This window comes from Lycorma delicatula, chromosome 1 (assembly GCF_047948215.1).
Source record: "Lycorma delicatula isolate Av1 chromosome 1, ASM4794821v1, whole genome shotgun sequence".
NCBI classification, from domain to species: Eukaryota; Metazoa; Arthropoda; class Insecta; order Hemiptera; family Fulgoridae; genus Lycorma; species Lycorma delicatula.
Window position 1 is genome coordinate 7,083,827 of NC_134455.1, and position 20,696 is coordinate 7,104,522.

Genomic DNA, 20,696 nt, shown 5'->3' on the forward strand with positions numbered 1-20,696 from the left:
TTACTATGGGTTCATTTTCATACATCTGACCTAGTTCTGTACATCTCAAAAAACCAAGGGTAGATTCTTTTCATAGTAGAAGAAATATTTAGAAATCAACCATCAAGGAGGTAGCTGTCCAGTTGGAGCATGATACATACCCCAACTGGCTAGTGCCTTATAAATGGTTATTTTCTGTTTTCAAAAGTATGCATGCGAGTATACATTTACTCATATTTTATTTCACTATTCAAAATTTATAGGTTTATAAAATAAATGATTTTTTGAAAAATAAAAGATTTATTGAATGATATTAATCCTTTAACTTAAAAATAATTTGTGCTTGTAAAATTTAATCACTTGTAAATAAATGTTTGCATGTATAAGCATTCTGCAGTTAATTTCTAAAAAAAAATGTTGAAAGTTGGATCACTTTTTATTTTTTAGTTAACATCTCAAACAACTGTTTGAATTTTTCAACGCCATCTCCATTAGCTTCTTTGTAATCAGGAATGGTAGTCTTAGCCTTGTCGAACCAATTCAATATATTTTTATAACTGCTGATATCATAACCAACAGCCTGCAATAAAAAATGAAATAAAATTTAATTAATATTATATATTAGTATAGTACACACACACACACATATATATATATATATATATATATATATATATATATATATATATATTAATTAATTAATAACCATCAATATAATATATTAACAAACTTTTATAACACAATCATTCACTTACATTAGGTTAATCTGTAACAAACTGATGAATTAATTCAAGTACAATATGTATCGAGTTAATTTCATATTTGTGATCAGTATATTAATCTTGTTTAAACTTAATTTAATAGCACAATCTATTCAATTATATCAGGTATTAAAATTGAATTTCATTGAAATTTTTTTAAAAAATAATCTACATATCTAACAATAAATTTTAACAAATTTAAATAAACATACACATAACCGTTTTTTGAAAAATTTGAGCAACTATTCTTCCCATTAATATTAATTTTATTAATGTTAAATAAACATAATTATTTACAAAATGTTATATATTTTTTAACAAATAATATAATAATAATATAACATTATAAATAAACCACCAAATACAGTAATCAAGTAGAACTTGCCAGTTAAGAGGCTTCTTTCAAACCTTAAGTCATCTTTAGTTTTGATATTCTGTTATAATTTACGTAAATATTAATATCACATTAAAAATTATAGGTGTTTCAACAAAACAATTCATAATACAGGAGTTAACTTATACTTGGATAAATTTTACATAACTCTATTTACCAGGTGACAGCATTATTAGTGAGGTCAGCTGTAAATTTTAGTTGAAATTACTTTGTTTTTTTACATAGTCCCATCATGTTCCATGAATGACTGTCACTTGTAGCATTTGCATCGGTGGCATCCTGGCCGAGGCAGACTGGAATATGTCAAAAGCTGAGGTTTCAAAGATGACCTCCAATAAAACTCATAAGGACTTGGAACAGATGGGGTGGCAGAGGGTGTCTTCCCCTACAGGGTCAGGACTATTTTGTGTAAAAATCTTTCAAATGTGTGAAAGACAAGTTTCAGTTGAAATTTTCCCAGTTTCCATTTCTCAGATATCACATTTGATACATAAATTTTGTGTAATTGAATTCTTTCTACATATAATAGAAAGAGAATGATGATTACGCAGTGTTAACCATGGAAATTCTTGAAGATGTGCAATTTATCCACACTTAGCTTACTCATCCAGAAATTTTCAAAGAAAGCTATCTTTACAGATTAAACTATCAACAGCAAACTGCATTTAGGAATAAAAAGTTTAATTGCATGCTCATTGGCTTTGGTTTGTTAATGAATTACTAGAATCAGATCACGAATAATTCTTATATAATTCTCATGATATATTAATAGACATGATTTATCCTTATATTCTCATAATTTTTTTTATTAATAATTTTGGTTTTGATCTTTTACTATTTAAAAATGGGATTGAGAAACTAAATCATATTAACATTTTATTCAGGGATATGTGATCAGTGAATACCCTCACACTTTTCAGTCATTACACATATACATAAAATTGTGTTTGGCATACATCTCCTGCTGATACATTAACAGGTTCTTTATTTTAATTTCTTTATAGTTCCAAGCGATGATATTTATACTCATTTAATTCAGTTTATAATACTGTTATAAACAGGAACCCTTACATAACCCTTCAATAAAGGATTGTCGTACCATCTTATTCATTAAGGAAGTAGTTGCTCTATTGGCTATTCCCTACTCAACATTAAAAGTAAAGTTAGTGTGGTGGTCTAAATATTTCTTATAATAACCTATCCAAGAAAAGAGGGATCAATCAAACAAGAAGTGTGCAAATGAAGATGATGGCCCCTCTCATTTATGGACCATCAGCATCTAGGAAATTAGGTTAGTTTAAAAGTTCATAACTTTTTTTTTTACCTATGAATTTAATTCATTTCTGTGATTATTGTAAATTATTCATAACTGTAATTATAAACATTGCTTTATAAGAGATTTTTTTTATGAACACAAAATATTATTTATGACCAGTAAAATGTTAATAGTTATTATGTGTAGTATATTACAGATTAAAATAATCTGTAATAATTGTGTAAAATTATTTCTTATAATAACTGTTATACGAAATAATCTTGTTCGTTAAACAACAAACAAAGAATGAAAACGCTGATAAAAATGCCTACCTCAATGGATGAAACTGATGCAACAAGGGCCAAGTCGGCTAAAGTAATGTTGTCACCAGCAGCCCATGGACTCTTTTCTAGGAATGTGTTTAAGAATCCCAATGCTTCATCGAGTTTCTTCTTCTTTTCATCATCAAAGGGTGCACCTCCAAACATGACTGGATACTAAAACAGTTAAATATAAACACATGAAAATTCATTATTAATGACATAGATTATTAAAAAAAAGAAAAATAAATAGTTATAAAATTTACTCTTTTTTTAAATATGCAAATGGAAATCTGGTTCCAAAAGATTTTTTTTAGAGATAATGAGCAACTCCTTCATCACTGACATTTTACATCGCTGATTTACCAAATCTATTCTTTAAAAGGTTTAATCATACATTATCATGTTGATCAAGAAATAAAGTCGCACGTACCACTTTATATACCACGTACCACTTTATATTAAGAATTTTTAATTCAAATGATGTATTAAAAATAATAACTACAAGTATGTAGTTATTAAACTAGTGCAGTAGCACTAGTTTCCCAAATCCTAGACTTTTGTTACAGTACTAAATCTCTAGATTAATTTTTTTTAAAAATGGTTCAAATAAAACGTAGATTGCATGTTCTGTAGCAGCCAAGATGTGGGGAAATGTAAACCAGATGAATGTATGTGATATTTTACTCTGATATAATCTTTCCAGTTTTCACCATAAAAAGTGAATCAAACTTATAATTATTTATGTAAAATAAACAAAATAGATACATATAAAAGGTGCTTTAGATGTATCCCGTATCTTATATAGTTTTTGTTATTTTTCTGATTAACTTTATTATTTTATATTATCACCCACAATTTAAGTGAAAAGAATCCTACAAAAAATAAAATTATAAAAAAATATAATTGTAGAATATGTAGGATACAAAAGAAATTGATTCTCAACTGAAATTGAGTATCTAAAAACAGAATTTTTTAATCTAAAAAAGAGGCATTTTTTTAGTCTCTAAAATTTCAGTTGAATTATTTTTTAAAACATATCTCCTGTTTAAATTAAATTTTTACAACATTTAATGAACATTTACAGTGCCAATATGTGACATTACAATAATTATTTACGATAAATCAGAGGACAACATTTACAATTAAATTTAATGTTGTTTCTTACTTATTACCTGTTTAAATTTCACAGAAGATATTTAATAGTCTCTTGACAATCCAGAGCAAGATGCATAAATCCATAATATAAAAAATAAATAGTTGTTCCAGGTAGTTACCCAAAACAACTTGCTATGGCAATAGCCATAGGTATTACACACGAAATTACAAAAGTATTTAAAAGCTTACGTTCATTTAATAAATCTCACCTCATTTTCAAATAAACTAAAAACCTTTTTTAGTGAAAGACAGATGATCCTCTATAAACTAGAATTTAAAACAGTAGTGGATTACCTAACTAAATAATGAAGAGTCCTGTACACAAGGTGGCCATCAGAAGGAGTAATAACAGTTACATAGCCTGAAATGTTAATATTTTAACATTCTTTAGTAAATTTTTAAAATATGAACATACAGGAATAGGAATAGTAATGAATGAAAATATAAAAAAAGAGAAACATTATGTTGGTTATTGAAACAAATAACAATAACAGAATAATTTAGATTGGATTTAAAGCCTAAGTTAATAGAAGTGCCATTATAGAACTGCCATTATTGAGACAGATGAAAATAAACAAACTTTTTAACAGAAGGTTGAATATATATGGAGAAATAGATGATATAATTAGATGAATAAAAGGAGATAAAAATTTTATTGTAATGGAAAACTAAAACGCTATAACAGAGAAGCACAAAAAGAGAAATTTGTCAGAAATATAGGCTAAATTAAGGAAAAAGGAACTACATATTAAAGATTTGATTAAAATTTTACATAAATATAAATCAATGAATGTAAACTTACCTTTTAAAAAGCTATAAATGAATTGGAAAAACATAGGTGAGACTAGGTAATAGGGAATTATGTAGACCTGAGTTTGAATCAAACTCAGGACTGTTCAGAAGCTGTTATGGACTACTGTGTAGTTTTCAATATTAATACATTGAGATTAAAAGATTAGCACAAAATAGAAAGGAATGAAAAAAGAATAGCATTAAACGTCTCGAATGACTTGTTTAAAAACAATAAAAAGTAATAATAAAATGAGTTTAGAGTTATAAGAATTGTTTATTTCAGGTGCAGAGCAACATAGATCTGATGCCAATGTTGGTAATCTGATTCTATGTCTGCATATTAATTAGTTACTTATCTTAGCATATCATTCAAGAAATGTGTAAATAAAACTTAGTAATAACAAATTTTGATTGACTCGATTAGAGCATAAGGGGTACTTACATAGAGGTCAGAAAATCTCTGGTATAATGTACCCATGTCAAAATACAGTCTTTGGTTAACTAAGGCACGTTTCTTTGGGTCCTTCGGGTAGTATTTGTCATCCTCTCCATACTGGTCAGCAAGATATGTCATTATGGCACGGCTGAAAATATTAACACAAAGATAAGTAAAATATTAATTATCAAATTCTTAATAACTACTCAAGTCTTTGTTCCTTCCTATGGTGTATGTAATAAAAAAAGAAACAATCATTTATTTATAAAAATTATATCTAAGAAAATCACCATTTTCTGAATCTTTAACACGTACAAGTGACATGCACTAAAATACTGTGTATTAGTACCTTTAAATTATTATTTATTCACAATTATTTAATTTATTTAATGCTTCCACATATTCACTAACTTTTATTTTGTATAAACTTCAAAAACTTTTTTTGAAAGATCAATTATATACATCTTATAACACTACTATGGTAATGGTTTACCAAATTTCCCTTTATTTCTCCAGGCAGGTTGGGACAATTCCTTTCACTGATTCATGAGGTGTATATTTACCTACGTGAATTTTATCAAGTGCTCATTTTTTCTTTAAATCAATAGCAAGTGAAGTTTGATTTTTATTCTAGCTATATAAATTAATACAAGTGATAATATCAGTAAGCTGGTATTGATGTTTTTATCATAATAAACATCAGTTTTAAAAAAAAGTGCATTATACAAATAAAAATATTTAATTTATGCATATGCTTGCAAAAACGGCAAAATAAAATATGGATTCAATCAGGAGCAAGTGGAAGGCAAATAGAAATGGCATAGTAAATAACTGAGATTCTGCACTGTATTGTTGAATATAAACAGTGAAATAAATTGCAACAAATCAGAACAGAAATTTTTGTAGAGAAAAACAATGCTTTAAAAAAGTGTGAATTAAAACTATAATTAATCATAAGGAGTATTTACAGTGTACAATCATGCCTATATGCCTACAACCAAGCAATCACATATGGTAAGAAAATAGGGGAACAAATCAGGCAGAAGAGCAATCACAATCTACATCAAACAGATGAGTGAACAATCTATTTTTTTATCAAATGGTTAGAAAAAAAATCACCTGTGACAAAAAAAATGAAATCTTCAAATTACAGACCTCCTCATCTCTATTAGATATATCTTACAACTGAACAAAGGTTCTCATTAAAATATAACCCATCTTCTTTTCAAAAGAGTTTTGGTCATAATATTTTTCTCTTATTTTATTGATTTTTAATTTAATTTTATGTAAAATTTAGCTTCAACTGATGACAATAAAGTGTTTGACTGAACTTCAAATTATTGTTAGGTTACTGAAAGTATTTAAAATAGGGAAAACATATTAATTGATAAAAACAACGAGTTTTTATCACTATTTTGAAGTTAGCCACATAATTTTTATTTTAATATTCTTACTTATTTTGATATCGGAATAATAACTGTAATTATTTATTTATCAAAAACGATTGATTTATTCAAAAGTTTAAGATAAATCGCGTTATAAAAGATGTCAGGTATACGGGTAAAGTACCAGAAAATTTATTACATTTTACTGTAATCTTTGAGAATATTATTTATACCGCGCAAACGTTTTAAAATGTGTGCAAGAATGTTTAAAAAGAATGTTGTCAAGAAATATTAGGGCCAGAAATAATAAGTCACACACGATGTAGCCGGTAATCGACTACGCTGTTTCGTGCAGCAAATAATTTACAACCGCGACCAAGTAGTGCAGTGACCAAATATTTTTTAACCTAATTTTACTTTTTTTTGTTACATCACATGTTTTATGTAAATTTTGTAATTATATATTATGTGTTTTATAAAATAAGAATCACTTTTAAAGTAATATTACATATATTTTCCTATCCGGTTACCCCTACTCTAACTCCTACTTGAATTCGAGAGTCATTGACCTCTGAAAAAAAAAGATATCCTTATTCCATTACAATGATTTTGCCACAGCTTTATGTGCTGCTTTACGCGTCTATTTTAGGAGACAAATTTTTACCCGCATTATATCTGAATTCATGGTTTAAACGACGGCATTATAACCGGGATTTACTGTATTCTATCTGAATATAGGATCTATCAGACTACACCTGTAATAGATTAACTAATTACTGGTCGTACATGGGGTATTCTCAAATTTAACCCGCTACATAACAATCAGTTCGGAAGCACATTATCATAAATCAGAAAAAAATTATTATTCTCTCTCATATTCTACAGTATGTAGGAAACAGTATGTTTCTTGGTACCACCAATGAGAATTAAACCGGCTTCCAGGCAAATAACTTAAGAACTTATGAAGAAGTGTTATCTCAAGATTTAATTATATCAGAATAGAAATTAATTCAACCTACCGGTTCGGTCTAGTGGTAAACTCATCGTAGTAAAAAAAAAACTGATTTCGAAGTCGAGAGTTCTCAGGTTCAAATCTTAAAGGTAGTTGCTTTTCGGATTTGAATATTTGATGTGGATACCGGTGTTCTTTTGCGGTTGGATTTCAATTAACCACACATCTCAGGAAAGGTCGGCCTGAGTTTGTTCAAGACCACACATTTACCGGTGCAGTTATACTACACTGATAACTCGCTAATGACTTTAGTTGTTGATGTATCATAAATAAAATATATTTTAAAAAAACCAATTCGTTTATAAGTTTCCACTAACAACTGTAACGTCTTTCTTTTGATTAAATATGACCTCGGAATATAATCCCTTTAAAATCATTAATTAAAGAATTTTTATTATTTTAATGACTGTAATTTTTTACTAAAATAAAATAATTACCTTTCATTTAGAACAAAACCGTTGTCATTAAGAGTCGGAATATTGTGTTGTGGATTCAACTGCAACATATAAACATAAATTAATTAACAAAAAATACTTAATATAAAAAAAATAAATTAGTATTAGTATTTAAATTAGTATTTTTTTAATTTTTTTAATAAGATGACCTTTTCTAAGTATATGGAAATATGAGTCGAAAACGCCAAGCCCGGCTAGGATTTGAATCCGGGGTTTTCTAGGTGAAAAACTAAAATATTTCTGATCCACCATGGATATCGACATTTCAATTAAAATTCAAAAGTTTTCAGATTTTAACGATAAAAAATCATAAGTGATTTATGAATTTTATCGGTATTAAATTTAAAGTAACAATTTTAAAAGTATTGATCACTAAACAATCAAATATATATTTAAGTACACATTAATTTCAGGCTTATGCGATTAGTAGTTATTATTTGAAGTTTTAACAGAGTAATATCCTTTATTTAAAAAAAAATAGTTTAATTCAATTTTTGTCTGCAAGAGCTTTAGGAAGTAGGTTAACTTATTAAGAGTAAAAACTAAAACATATTACGATCGTTTCTCGTAGTTCGAATTTTTATTATGCTTTGTCGCGTGAAAATAGTCGTGTATTTTGATTTTAACGGGGTAATATTTCTGTTTATTAAGAATAATGGACATATACATATCTTTTTTTTATTTTTTAGCAGATATAACACAGTCAATTTAGAAGTACAAATGCACAGAAATATAAGAATTTTTAATTTACTAAAAATCAGCCTTCATGAATCATATTTACCATCATTCTCTGCCAGTCCATTTTTGTTCCGTATAAAATTAATTCTGATTTTTTCAAGTAGTTCTGAAATATTATATTTTAGGTGGGAATGTACGTAGGCACTCTAAATATTTTAAAATTGTGCCGAGTTTAGCGATTGACGATCGATTGAATAAAGGTTTGAGCTTGTCGTAAATGAACAGAATGCTTACAATAAAATAAATTATTAATATACAATATACTTTGCAGTGTTTTACAATTACTGTTTCTGTACTTAATACTAATAACGTATAAATTTATCACAAATTAAATTATACTATGAATTGTCAGTGAAGGTAATAATATTTTGTATTCCTTCCTGAATTCAATAACTACGTAAATTTCATTAAAAAAACAATAGGAAGCACAGATATAAACTTCTACTGCGATAAATTAATGAAAATTTTATGGACACTTTTCTAAAAACACAAAAGATAAACTTTAATTTGTTTTATTCCTTAGTTTACCTTAATAAACTCTGGAGTTAAGTGTTCACCGTTTTGGAGGTCAGTCAGTTTGAGATTGAGCTCAACACCCAAGGCTTTTGCTGCCAATATCACATTTCTGCAGGGGGGACTGCCAGGTAAATAATAAAGATCAATCGGCATATCTGTAAAACAAAAAAAAAATAAATATAAATATCTAAATTAACTGTTTTCGGATCAAATTACAATAGCAACAGTTTAAATTAAATTAATTAATTTAATTACGTACTCATTTTCATAACTAATTATAATTTAATATACAGCAACAATTCGTTTAATTCACATAATATTTCATTTATTTCCTCTCTATTTTCCTGTTTAGCCTTCGGAACCACCTTAAGGTATTCAGAGGATGAATGAGCATGATCTCTATATGAATGTATAAATGAAGTGCAGTCATGCACAGTCGCAGGTCGACTATTCCTAAGATATGTGGTTAATTGAAACCCAACCACCAAAGAACACCGGTATTCACGATCTAGTATTCAAATCTATATAAAAGTATCTGCCTTAGAACCATGATGAAAGTAACAACGCTGGGTGCTGCACACCCAGCGTTGCGCAGTGGCTCGTCCCAAAATCCTTTTCCCGCCATGATGTTTAAATTCGTTTATGCGGTTGGCGCACAAACAGAAGCAAGACATCAATGTGATTAAAGGCAGGTTATCAAGGGGGGAGGGGACAATTCAACTATGCAAACATTTAATTTGTATAAATCATATAATTTTTTAGATTAATTAATTTTAGAACTTAAAATTAAATAATAATTGAAGATGAAGTCAATAAGTTCAGAGAAAATTTCATTCCATTGATCGATTAGCCAGTAATATATTCTTTTCATTTTTCCCATACAGGCATTTGAATTCGAAATTTAATCGTATTTATTTCATCAAAATTTAAATTCAGATAAAAAACACACTTTTGAACCTACAATGTTCAATTTTTATATTATCACGTGATTTTCCGCATTTTTGTAGCCACACACTTTTGTAATGCTTCATTCTCCGGGAACGGAAAATATTTCACGTTCTTTTTCGCTGGCGAATCAGTTCTGCTCAAACAATTGGGGAAATAACACGATGGCATATTTACATTTGTATCAGAATAAATTTGTATAATACTGTTATAAACTGTTTATAACTGTTATAAACACTGTTTAAAAGCGAGTAGTTATAAAATCGAGAAAATTCAGAGACAAACTATCCGTGTAAAAGCTAAAACAGAATTGTGTCTTCAGAGAGAAAATTCTTTTTTGCTTTGTCCAGGTAAAAAAATGAGTCAGAGTTGTAAAACAAAACGGATTAAGATATCAAACCTGAACGGAGAACAATTGTTCTCTTTATTGCACGCGGTTTAAAATGGTTTACCTAGAAAATCCCTTGCATTTCATTTGATTCATTAGAAAAATATGTTTATGGAATATAAAATTATTTTTCACTAAACAACAACTTTTTATTTTATTTTTATTTCAATATTATAAAGTAATATTCATTTTTGTATCCGTAAAAAAATAAGTAATATATTTTGCCGTGTAAATTAGATTATTAAAAGCAATTTCTTTCAAAAATTGTTTTGCAATAATATTTTTAATTAAACTAAAAAATCATCAATTCCGAAGATTGACCAAAATAAATAATATCAGATCTTTAGTTATAAAATTTTGAAGTTGCACTTCATAAGATGTGTCCCCTGTTTCTTTGTTTAGGTTTTCATTCATTATTTTGAATTTTATCTTAATTAAAATCAATTTCAATATTCTTAAGAATCAATAGACTTGTATAAAATATTTATTTTTATTAAGGATTATTAAAAAAAAATTTATTATATTTAATAAATATTCGATTGTTAGCTCGTTTAATCATTATCATGTATTTAAAATTTTTGTACAACTAAAAACTTTTGTCCCAAAATCCCTTACTTATATGTTCAAATAACCCGGTAGAAAATGAGATTTTGGGACGAGCTTATACGCATGCGCGCCGAATACTGTGAGCAATGCTACACCTTGTTACTTTCATCATGCTTAGAACTACCGACTTCAAAATCAGCTGATTTGCGATGACGAGTTAACCACTAGACCAGCCCGGTGGGTATTTAATTTATTTAAGTAGTGCCTTTTGTAATAGTCGACCTTTAAAAATTATTAATGAAATGTAATTTACAGGACGTAGTCTTCATTAATATTACAGTTTTTAAAAAGTATTTTAATGGCAGTATTGACAAAGATATTTAAACATTTTACTATTTTTTTTTTGTCTTCAGTCATTTGACTGGTTTGATGCAGCTCTCCAAGATTCCCTATCTAGTGCTAGTCGTTTCATTTAAGTATACCCTCTACATCCTACATCCCTAACAATTTGTTTTACATATTCCAAACGTGGCCTGCCTACACAATTTTTTCCTTCTGTGGTAGTACTGAAATTTGTTTTGAGGTTAAAAATTGCTGTACTGACAGAGCAGTATGGGATGGCGCATTATCGTGATGCAGAATCCAATTATCAGCAATGTCGGCACGGACACGAAGAACTCGTTTACGAAGTCTTTCTAAAATTTCTTTGTAGAAATATTGCACAACTGTTTGTCCAGGAAGCACCCACTCTTTATGAACAGTCTTGGAATCGAAGAAGCACACAAGCATGCGCTTCACTTTTGACTTTGACATGCGAGCTTTATTTTCTCTGGGTGATCCCTTTGAGCACCGTCGCTAACTTTGGCGTTTTGTCACTGGATCGTATTGATAAAACCAACCTTTATCACCAGTGATAACACGGCTCAACAAATCTGGATCGATTTCCGTTTGCTCTAACAGATCGGCTGCCACATTTTTCCGTGTTTCTCGCTGTTGTTGTGTGAGATTTTTGGGGGCCATTTTATCACAAATCTTTCTCATACCGAGATCTTCAGTTAATATTAGACGAACCGTTTCCCGATCGATGTTGAGTTCTTCTACAATCATTTTCACGGATAATCTTCGATCGGATCGTACGATTTCACGCACCCTGGTCAAGTTGACATCTGTCCGTGAGGTTGATGGTCGTCCACTGCGGTCTTCATCTTCAACATTCGTTCTGCCTTCACTAAAAATTTTATGCCGCCGAAAAACTTGAGCTCTTGACATAACCTACTCTCCAAAAGCCTTCTGAAGCTTACCGTAAGTTGTCGTCGCGTTTTCACCCGATTTAACGCAAAAATGAATGGCATACCGTTGCGCAATATTTTGCGGTTTCATTTCTGTGACGAGAGACACAAACACGTGTTCACTTATTGTACAGCACAACTCACGACTGAGCAGTCGCATCAATGTACCGCTTGGACTAGAAGTAGCTTATAGATCATGATCAAAGATGGTGTGCATACGCAAGCTGCATGGTTGCCACATCTTGCAAAGAAAAATCAGTCTCATTACTTTATTGTCGCACCTCGTATAAGAAAAAAAAGAAACAATTATTACAAAACTCTTACTGGCCCGATTTCATTTATTAAACAACGAATAATCATAAAAATTGTATTATTTCTGTTAATGTGATATTTTTTATATATAAATGAAATCAGGCCGGTAAGAATTTTGTAATAATTTGTTTTTCTTATTATATGGAACGCTTAAATATTATTTATTATGTATTACATACACAAAGATTTACATTATATTTTTAAAACAAAATTCTAAATTAGTAACAGATTTTGATAATAGAAATGTAGTGTCTTACCTTGTTTGATATCAGTATTATTTTGTTAAAAACAGTTTTATTTATATTACAGACATTTTTGTTTTTTGAGCGGAAGAAATTATATCTGCGAAACTCTTGCCGTACGGTTTACAATTTCATTGTAATTTTTTTTTGGATATATAATTACAATTTATTAGTTAAAGAACATAAGTAAAACAAAGCAAATCAATAATATGTAAAAAACAAAATAACACCGCTATATGTTCTTATCAATTTTTTTTGTCTATCCTCCTTTTGGCAATTTGATATCTGGCATTTCCAAAAAAAAATTTAAATCGCCAGGTTAATTTAAGGACAATAAAAAACGGTTTTTTTAAATGTATTTTGTTAGAAACGTTTTTCATAATCATTGATATTGAGACATTATTGATAGTCATAATCACTAATATTGAGAATTCATTGATATCAAAGTAAATAAAAAGGGCTGATTATGTTTTATAATTTAAAGAAAAGTTAACATTTTTCTCTACACGATAAACTTATCTTAAACTCAAAAAGTTCAGCACAAAAGATCTAACGAATACAAAAAAATTAACAAATTACCTCTTGCGGTTCCTGAAAAAAAGATATCTTCCGAGAAAAATTATCTTTCGACATCTTTCTTGAGAAAATTTTAAAATAACTAAAAATTATAATTTAATTATAAATAACTAAAAATTAACAGTTTAACAATTAAGTTTTAAAAGAAATACGTTGTCACGCTATTTTCTCAGTGACATTCCTAATGAATTCAATTACGAAGTATTTTCTTAGATTAAATCAGGAGTATCTTTCGATTTCGGTCGATTATTCCAGTACTTCGATCCTTGTCAGAGATAATGTAAGTTCTTCAGTAACGATTTACAGGATAATTTTCTTGTACAAATATCTTTAATATTTAAATTTCATTCAAACCCATTAAACTGTTTCACTACTATCAATAACCTTTAAAAGCTCGGGAATAAATTTTATTATCTTTCATTCAATAAAAAATTTCATAGTAAAGTGAGTTTGCTGAGTTCTTGAAATCGTAATTGAAGTCGTGACTGACTGGCTACGCCTCACGTTGCATGTACTAGACAGGCACCGATTATGTGCGACCTTGATTCCGGTATAGTCTTTGCAAAACTAATCCTGTGCAAATATTAGTTTGGTCTTGCTGTTGACCGATCACTGCTTCATTACTTCCATTAATTAACACTGATAAATACAATTTTTGTTTTTTAATATGTCATACATGAAACTGATCCGGTTTAATCCTGAAAACGAATCTGAAGTCAGAATTTTTCCATCACCCTATGTGTTTATAATTATAGAGTTATTTATAATCAATAATATGCAGCACAGGGAAAGGAATAACCGAAATCGGTAAAGTTGGTGTGGCGAGGAAAAGTCAAATTCAATCTCTTAAAAGAATAGTTGATATATTTTTATACCGTATAGAAATTTTTATTTAATTCATTAAGTTATTAACAACAGTTTTGGGGAATTTGTAAGGTTTTTTTCCTATTTGCGCGTTTGCAATGAAGAAGAAAAATGTTAATCCAAATACAGTAAGTGCAGAAAAAATACAAAGGTATTTTTTAACTCGCTAAAACTATTTTAAAACTCATTAAAAAATAAAATTGAGTAAGCCCTTAATAACATTATCAGCTTACTACAACTCATAACAACAAAGGCGATAATAATTTTCATAGAAAGCGAAATTTTTATAGTATTGTTTGACTATTCAAATCTTACTTTTTTAATAGAGGCGAAATAACTAAACTTCGATGAATTTTACGTGTACATTTTATTAATTAAAACTCACCACTTTTAAGTTCAAAGACGATTTAATAGAACACAGTACTAAACTATTATATTAGGTAAAACTTTAATTTAGTAGCTTAAATTTTTTCACAATATTTCATATTTCCGCTAGGATTAGCATATGTTGAGTGCTTTTTTCTGCCATTTCTATTATTGTAACTTAACGTTCGTAGTTGACGTGATTCGGAGTACCTCCATTCTAAAAACTAGTTTTAGTAATCTGGAACGCTAGGATTGCTGGAATGCTAGGAACGGCAGAAAATAACATTCAGATCATCTAGTAGCGCAAATTAAAACAGGTTTTTATTTTCTTTGGAATACTACCTTAAAAGCAACAGATAGGCATTACATCAACGTACTCAAAATCTGTTCCCTTACATCCAAAACATTTTAGGGGAATCACCCACAAGTTTTCCTCAGATGCCTGTAATATATTGTACACAAAACTGAAAGGATTATAAAAAAAAAAATAATAAAATACAAAACAAAATCTGTTTACATCATTACGATTTGCTGTCACCTAATATCCCGTACTTCAGTTAAAAGTATTTATAAAAAGATTCGTTACAAAGAAACTAAAACCAAATTTTTTATCATCACGAGTAAGTAATAAAGGAAATTTAAATAAAACAATTTCGTTGAATTTTAAGATTAGTACTATAAAACTGTATTGCTGTTATCTCGTAAACCTACTTCCGGACATTTTGAATGGTCTTTCGAATAATTAACGTTATCTCGAATAATACTAAATTATTGTTTGATATTCTGAGAAGTAATTTCTTTTTCTTCGTGCCTGTCATTTTAACCAAAAATTAACATCCTGTGTCGACACTGTTTTTAGTTATGACAAATTTAGTAAAAATAGAATTGGTTTGAAATGCCCAAAACAACTGAACGAGCTAAAAGTAACAAATGTTTGGTGGGGTATAGTGTAGAGAGACAGACAGTAATGAATTTTTAACTGGAACATTATCACGCCTTCTACGCAACAATTTTGTTTATATGGGTACAAACTGTTTATATGAGTGTCTGCTTAAGGGCCTCGAATTAACAACGCTACATAAAATATCTGGCGATTCCCGGAATATCACAGGATTAAGTTCGTATACACTGGTTCTAAAACGCCGATAAAACATTCACAAGAAACATTCTACTAATATAGTACAACTAAATACTTCTTCACCTCTCCAGCACTCTAAGGACTTTTTTTTCCTGTTTAGCCTCCGGTAACTACCGTTTAGATAATACTTCAGAGGATATGTATGAGTGTAAATGAAGTGTAGTCTTTGTACATTCTCAGTTCGACCGTTCCTGAGATGTGTGGTTAATTGAAACCCAACCACCAAAGAACACCGGTATCCCGATCTAGTATTCAAATCCGTGTAAAAATAACTGGCTTTACTAGGACTTGAACGCTATAACTCTCGACTTCCAAATCAGCTGATTTGGGAAGACGCGTTAACCACTAGACCAACCCGGTGAGTCTGCACGCTAAGGACTGCCCACAACTTAGTCATATATTAATTTCTTTACGCTCGGTATTAGTTTTGTTGCATAAATTAGAAAAAAATAAATTTATTGAAAAACAATATATTTTTTTGTATTCCTTTGGTATTTATATTTGTTTTTAATTAATTCCTTTGCATCTACTGTTGACTATTGATAACTATCGAAGTATATATCTAAAAAAAAATTAGATACAGATTTTAATATTATTATTATTCTATTGTCGTTAAACGGTCCTCGAGCTTTTCTCTTTGGTATTCTAAAAAAATGTTGTTATAAACAGATATCTTTTAAACAATTGAATTACACTAGTTCTACGATGTTTCTTAGAAATGTTGACATTAAAATGTCACGTTATGTGACGTTTTATTCTAAAACTGCAAACTAATTAACAAATTCACTAAAAATATACTATTTTTAATGTTCGTGAATTCGTCTGATTATAACAAAAAAAAATACACTTTATCATTTGAGAATGAGGAATCACAAATTTTTTTCTGCTGGTATTCACGATAGAACTGAATTATATTTTGTTTTTTAAGATATAATCTAACCGACAACGTAAATAAAAAAAGCATATGTAAAAAATTAAAAATACTGTAAGTATTGATAAAACTATGTGCGTAAAATTACAGTCGAAGTTGTCGAAAGACAAAACCTAAGTTTGACCTGTTATAAAATTGCAACTAAGCGTTACAAAATACATATGTACAAAATTAAACCCTATTCCTTTTTTTACTTAATTTTATTGTTCCTTTAATTTGTTGTCTTTAGTTAGGTAGACTTATAGTGAGGTCTAAAGAAGGATTTTTAATAAAATAAATTCATCTTGCGCGTTATAAAAAAGTAATACGAGATATAATAAACGGCGATAAAATTAAGTTACAGCCTTTTATTCGTACTAATTTGCTAAAATTTATTTTCAATTCTTTTTCATTAGTATATTTTTTAAAATTTTTTACAATCTTCGTTAAGTATTTTCACAGAGATCTCTAAATCTTCTTAACGGGGTTTTTTTAATGAAAAATTAAGTAAAAACATAATTAAAACTTTAAAATTATAGACACAGGAAGTCACTTAAAAATTGATTTTTAAAATAAGTTGTAAGAAATTTAAATTACTGGAATTCAAATACACGTGACAAAAAGCAATGAACGAGTTAAATTTGAATACGAAGACCGAAGAAATGATAAATTTAATTTAAATCATTCGAGAATTCATATTTTACGTCTAAAAATATTATTATACATGGTACCATGGCCAATAATTGCATTATCTACCAAAAATACTCTATAATTCATTGTAACGATATATCTTAAACGAATAATAGATTTTATTTCAATGACTGAATTAGCAAAAATTTGTTAGCTATAAAGTTCTAACTAATCTTTCATTAAAATTCCGTTCTAATGAAGCAGGTATTTTTGTAAAACTATTCAATGAATATTATTAAAAATAACGCAAAGCAAAAGGGGAAAAAATTAAGTTTAACAAAATACTGTAATTGCATCCTATTGTTAAGATGCATTAAACTAGTATAATTTTATTAAACTAATGACTAAAATTTTTATTTTTCCTATGTACATAGGAAAAAAATCAATGACTATAAAATTATTCATCGCGTTTTATAATGATAAAAGAAATATATAAATTTTTCTTCTAATACTTTTTTCTATAGTAAATCGAAACATTTACATTTTCAATGAGTCTATCACCTAAATGAGACTTTTTTTTATTCGTTTAAATTAAACTGCTGTAAAAAGCAGGATATATAAAGACTTGACATGTTCAATGTTCTAGAACAATCGATTTATCATAAATAGTACAGCACTGGTATTTAGCCTTTCAGTTGAAGTGAACGTCCTTTACAAAGCTTTTGAAGGACTTTCACGTAAGTTAACACTTGTTACACTAATATGATTAACATTGTGTATAAAATATATATATATATATATATATATATATATATATATATATATATATATATATAGGAAAAACAGTTCAATAAGTACTAATATTAACTATTCAGATATTTTATGCATATAATGTACCCTGTTTTATAAACCTACACTGGCTTTCTCTATCAAACCAAACGAGTTACATATAGATAAAAGAACTATTACAAACACCTACATAGTCCATAACTTGTTTTATTGATTTAGTAGTCCTTATATTTCAGTTTCTCTACGTTACGCCTGTTTTATTTCTCACTATCTCACCTTATATTGCCCACTTCTCTATATAAATCTTAAATCTTTTTAGTATTACTATCGTTATAGTACTATATTACACAGGAAGGTCATCGAAATATTAGTCATATATTATTGGCTTTATTATAAGTTTTAATAATATAATATAATTATATAATATATGGCAGAAAGGCTCCTGGAATAGACGGAATACCTGTAGAATTACTGTGCAGTGCAGAAGCGATTGATAGATTATACAAACTGGTGTGTAATATTTATGAAAAAGGGGAATTTCCGTCAGACTTCAAAAAAATAGTTAATAGTAATGATACCAAAGAAAGCAGGGGCAGATAAATGTGAAGAATACAGAACAATTAGTTTAATTAGCCGTACATCAAAAATATTAACTAGAATTCTATACAGAAGAATTGAGAGGAGAGTGGAGGAAGTGTTAGGAGAAGACCGATTTGGTTTCAGGAAAAGTATAGGGACAAGGGAAGCAATTTTAGGCCTCAGATTAATAGTAGAAGGAAGATTAAAGAAAAACAAACCAACATACTTGGCGTTTATAGACCTAGAAAAGGCATTCGATAACGTAGACTGGAATAAAATGTCAACATTTAAAAAAAATTAGGGTTCAAATAACTGGTTTGATGCAGCTCTCCAAGATTCCCTATCTAGTGCTAGTCGTTTCATTTAAGTATACCCTCTACATCCTACATCCCTAACAATTTGTTTTACATATTCCAAACGTGGCCTGCCTACACAATTTTTTCCTTCTACCTGTCCTTACAATATTAAAGCGACTATTCCAGGATACCTTAGTATGTGGCCTATAAGTCTGTCTCTTCTTTTAACTATATTTTTCCAAATGCTTCTTTCTTCATCTATTTTCCGCAATACCTCTTCATTTGTTACTTTATCCAGCCGTCTGATTTTTAACATTCTCCTTATAGCACCGCATTTCAAAAGCTTCTAATCTTTTCTTCTCAGATACTCCGATCGTCTAAGTTTCACTTCCATATAAAGCGACGCTCCAAACATACACTTTCAAAAATCTTTTCCTGACATTTAAATTAATTTTTGATGTAAACAAATTATATTTCTTACTGAAGGCTCGTTTCGCTTGTGCTATTCGGCATTTTATATCGCTCCTGCTTCGTCCATCTTTAGTAATTCTACTTCCGAAATAACAAAATTCTCCTACCTCCGTAATCTTTTCTCCTCCTATTTTCACATTCAGTGGTCCATCTTTGTTATTTCTACTACATTTCATTACTCTTGTTTTTTTCTTGTTAATTTTCATGCGATAGTTCTTGCATAGCACTTCATCTATGCCGTTCGTTGTTTCTTCTAAATCCTTTTTACTCTCGGCTAGAATTACTATATCATCAGCAAATCGGAGCGTCTTTATCTTTTCACCTTGTACTGTTACTCCGAATCTAAATTGTTGTTTAACATCATTAACTGCTAGTTCCATGTAAAGATTAAAAAGTAACGGAGATAGGGAACATCCTTGTCGGACTCCCTTTCTTATTACGGCTTCTTTCTTATGTTCTTCAATTGTTACTGTTGCTGTTTGGTTCCTGTACATGTTAGCAATTGTTCTTCTATCTCTGTATTTGAACCCTAATTTTTTTTTAAATGCTGAACTTTTTATTCCAGTCTACGTTATCGAATGCCTTTTCTAGGTCTATAAACGCCAAACCCACCGGGTTGGTCTAGTGGTTAACGCGTCTTCCCAAATCAGCTGATTTGGAAGTCGAGAGTTACAGCGTTCAAGTCCTAGTAAAGCCAGATATTTTTACATGGATTTGAATACTAGATCGTGGATACCGGTGTTCTTTGGTGGTTGGGTTTCAATTAACCACACATCTCAGGAATGGTCGAACTGAGAATGTACAAGACTACACTTCATTTACACTCATACATATCATCCTCATTCATCCTCTGAAGAATTATCTAAACGGTAGTTACCGGAGGCTAAACAGGAAAAAGAAAGGTCTATAAACGCCAAGTATGTCGGTTTGTTTTTCTTTAATCTTCCTTCTACTATTAATCTGTAATTTTTTTATCGTAATTTTTCATTTACACAATATAGAATAGAGTGATGGTTTGATTTGTAGGGCTGAATGTCTTTTTCGTTTCAGTGAGCTCGGATCGGTGATAAATGCAGATAGAAACTGTTCGTTCTTCACTTCCTAGAGTAAACCTATGACGTCGATTATGTTATATAGGTTGAAAATGGTCACGT

General features: G+C 29.2%; 1 protein-coding gene across 1 annotated transcript in view; it reads right to left on the reverse strand.

The window, feature by feature from the left end:
* Positions 1-259: 259 nt before the first annotated feature.
* The window catches only part of LOC142323261 (glutathione S-transferase 1-1-like), a 29,939-nt gene continuing 9,502 nt past the window's right edge, over positions 260-20,696 (reverse strand). Inside the window, exons 2-6 of the mRNA XM_075362711.1 lie at positions 9,214-9,356; positions 7,930-7,988; positions 5,102-5,243; positions 2,722-2,886; positions 260-559 (exon numbers count right to left, since the gene is read on the reverse strand). Coding sequence (XP_075218826.1) covers positions 416-559; positions 2,722-2,886; positions 5,102-5,243; positions 7,930-7,988; positions 9,214-9,354 — 651 coding nt within the window. The 5' untranslated portion in view covers positions 9,355-9,356 and the 3' untranslated portion in view covers positions 260-415. The remainder of the gene's footprint in view (positions 560-2,721; positions 2,887-5,101; positions 5,244-7,929; positions 7,989-9,213; positions 9,357-20,696) is intronic.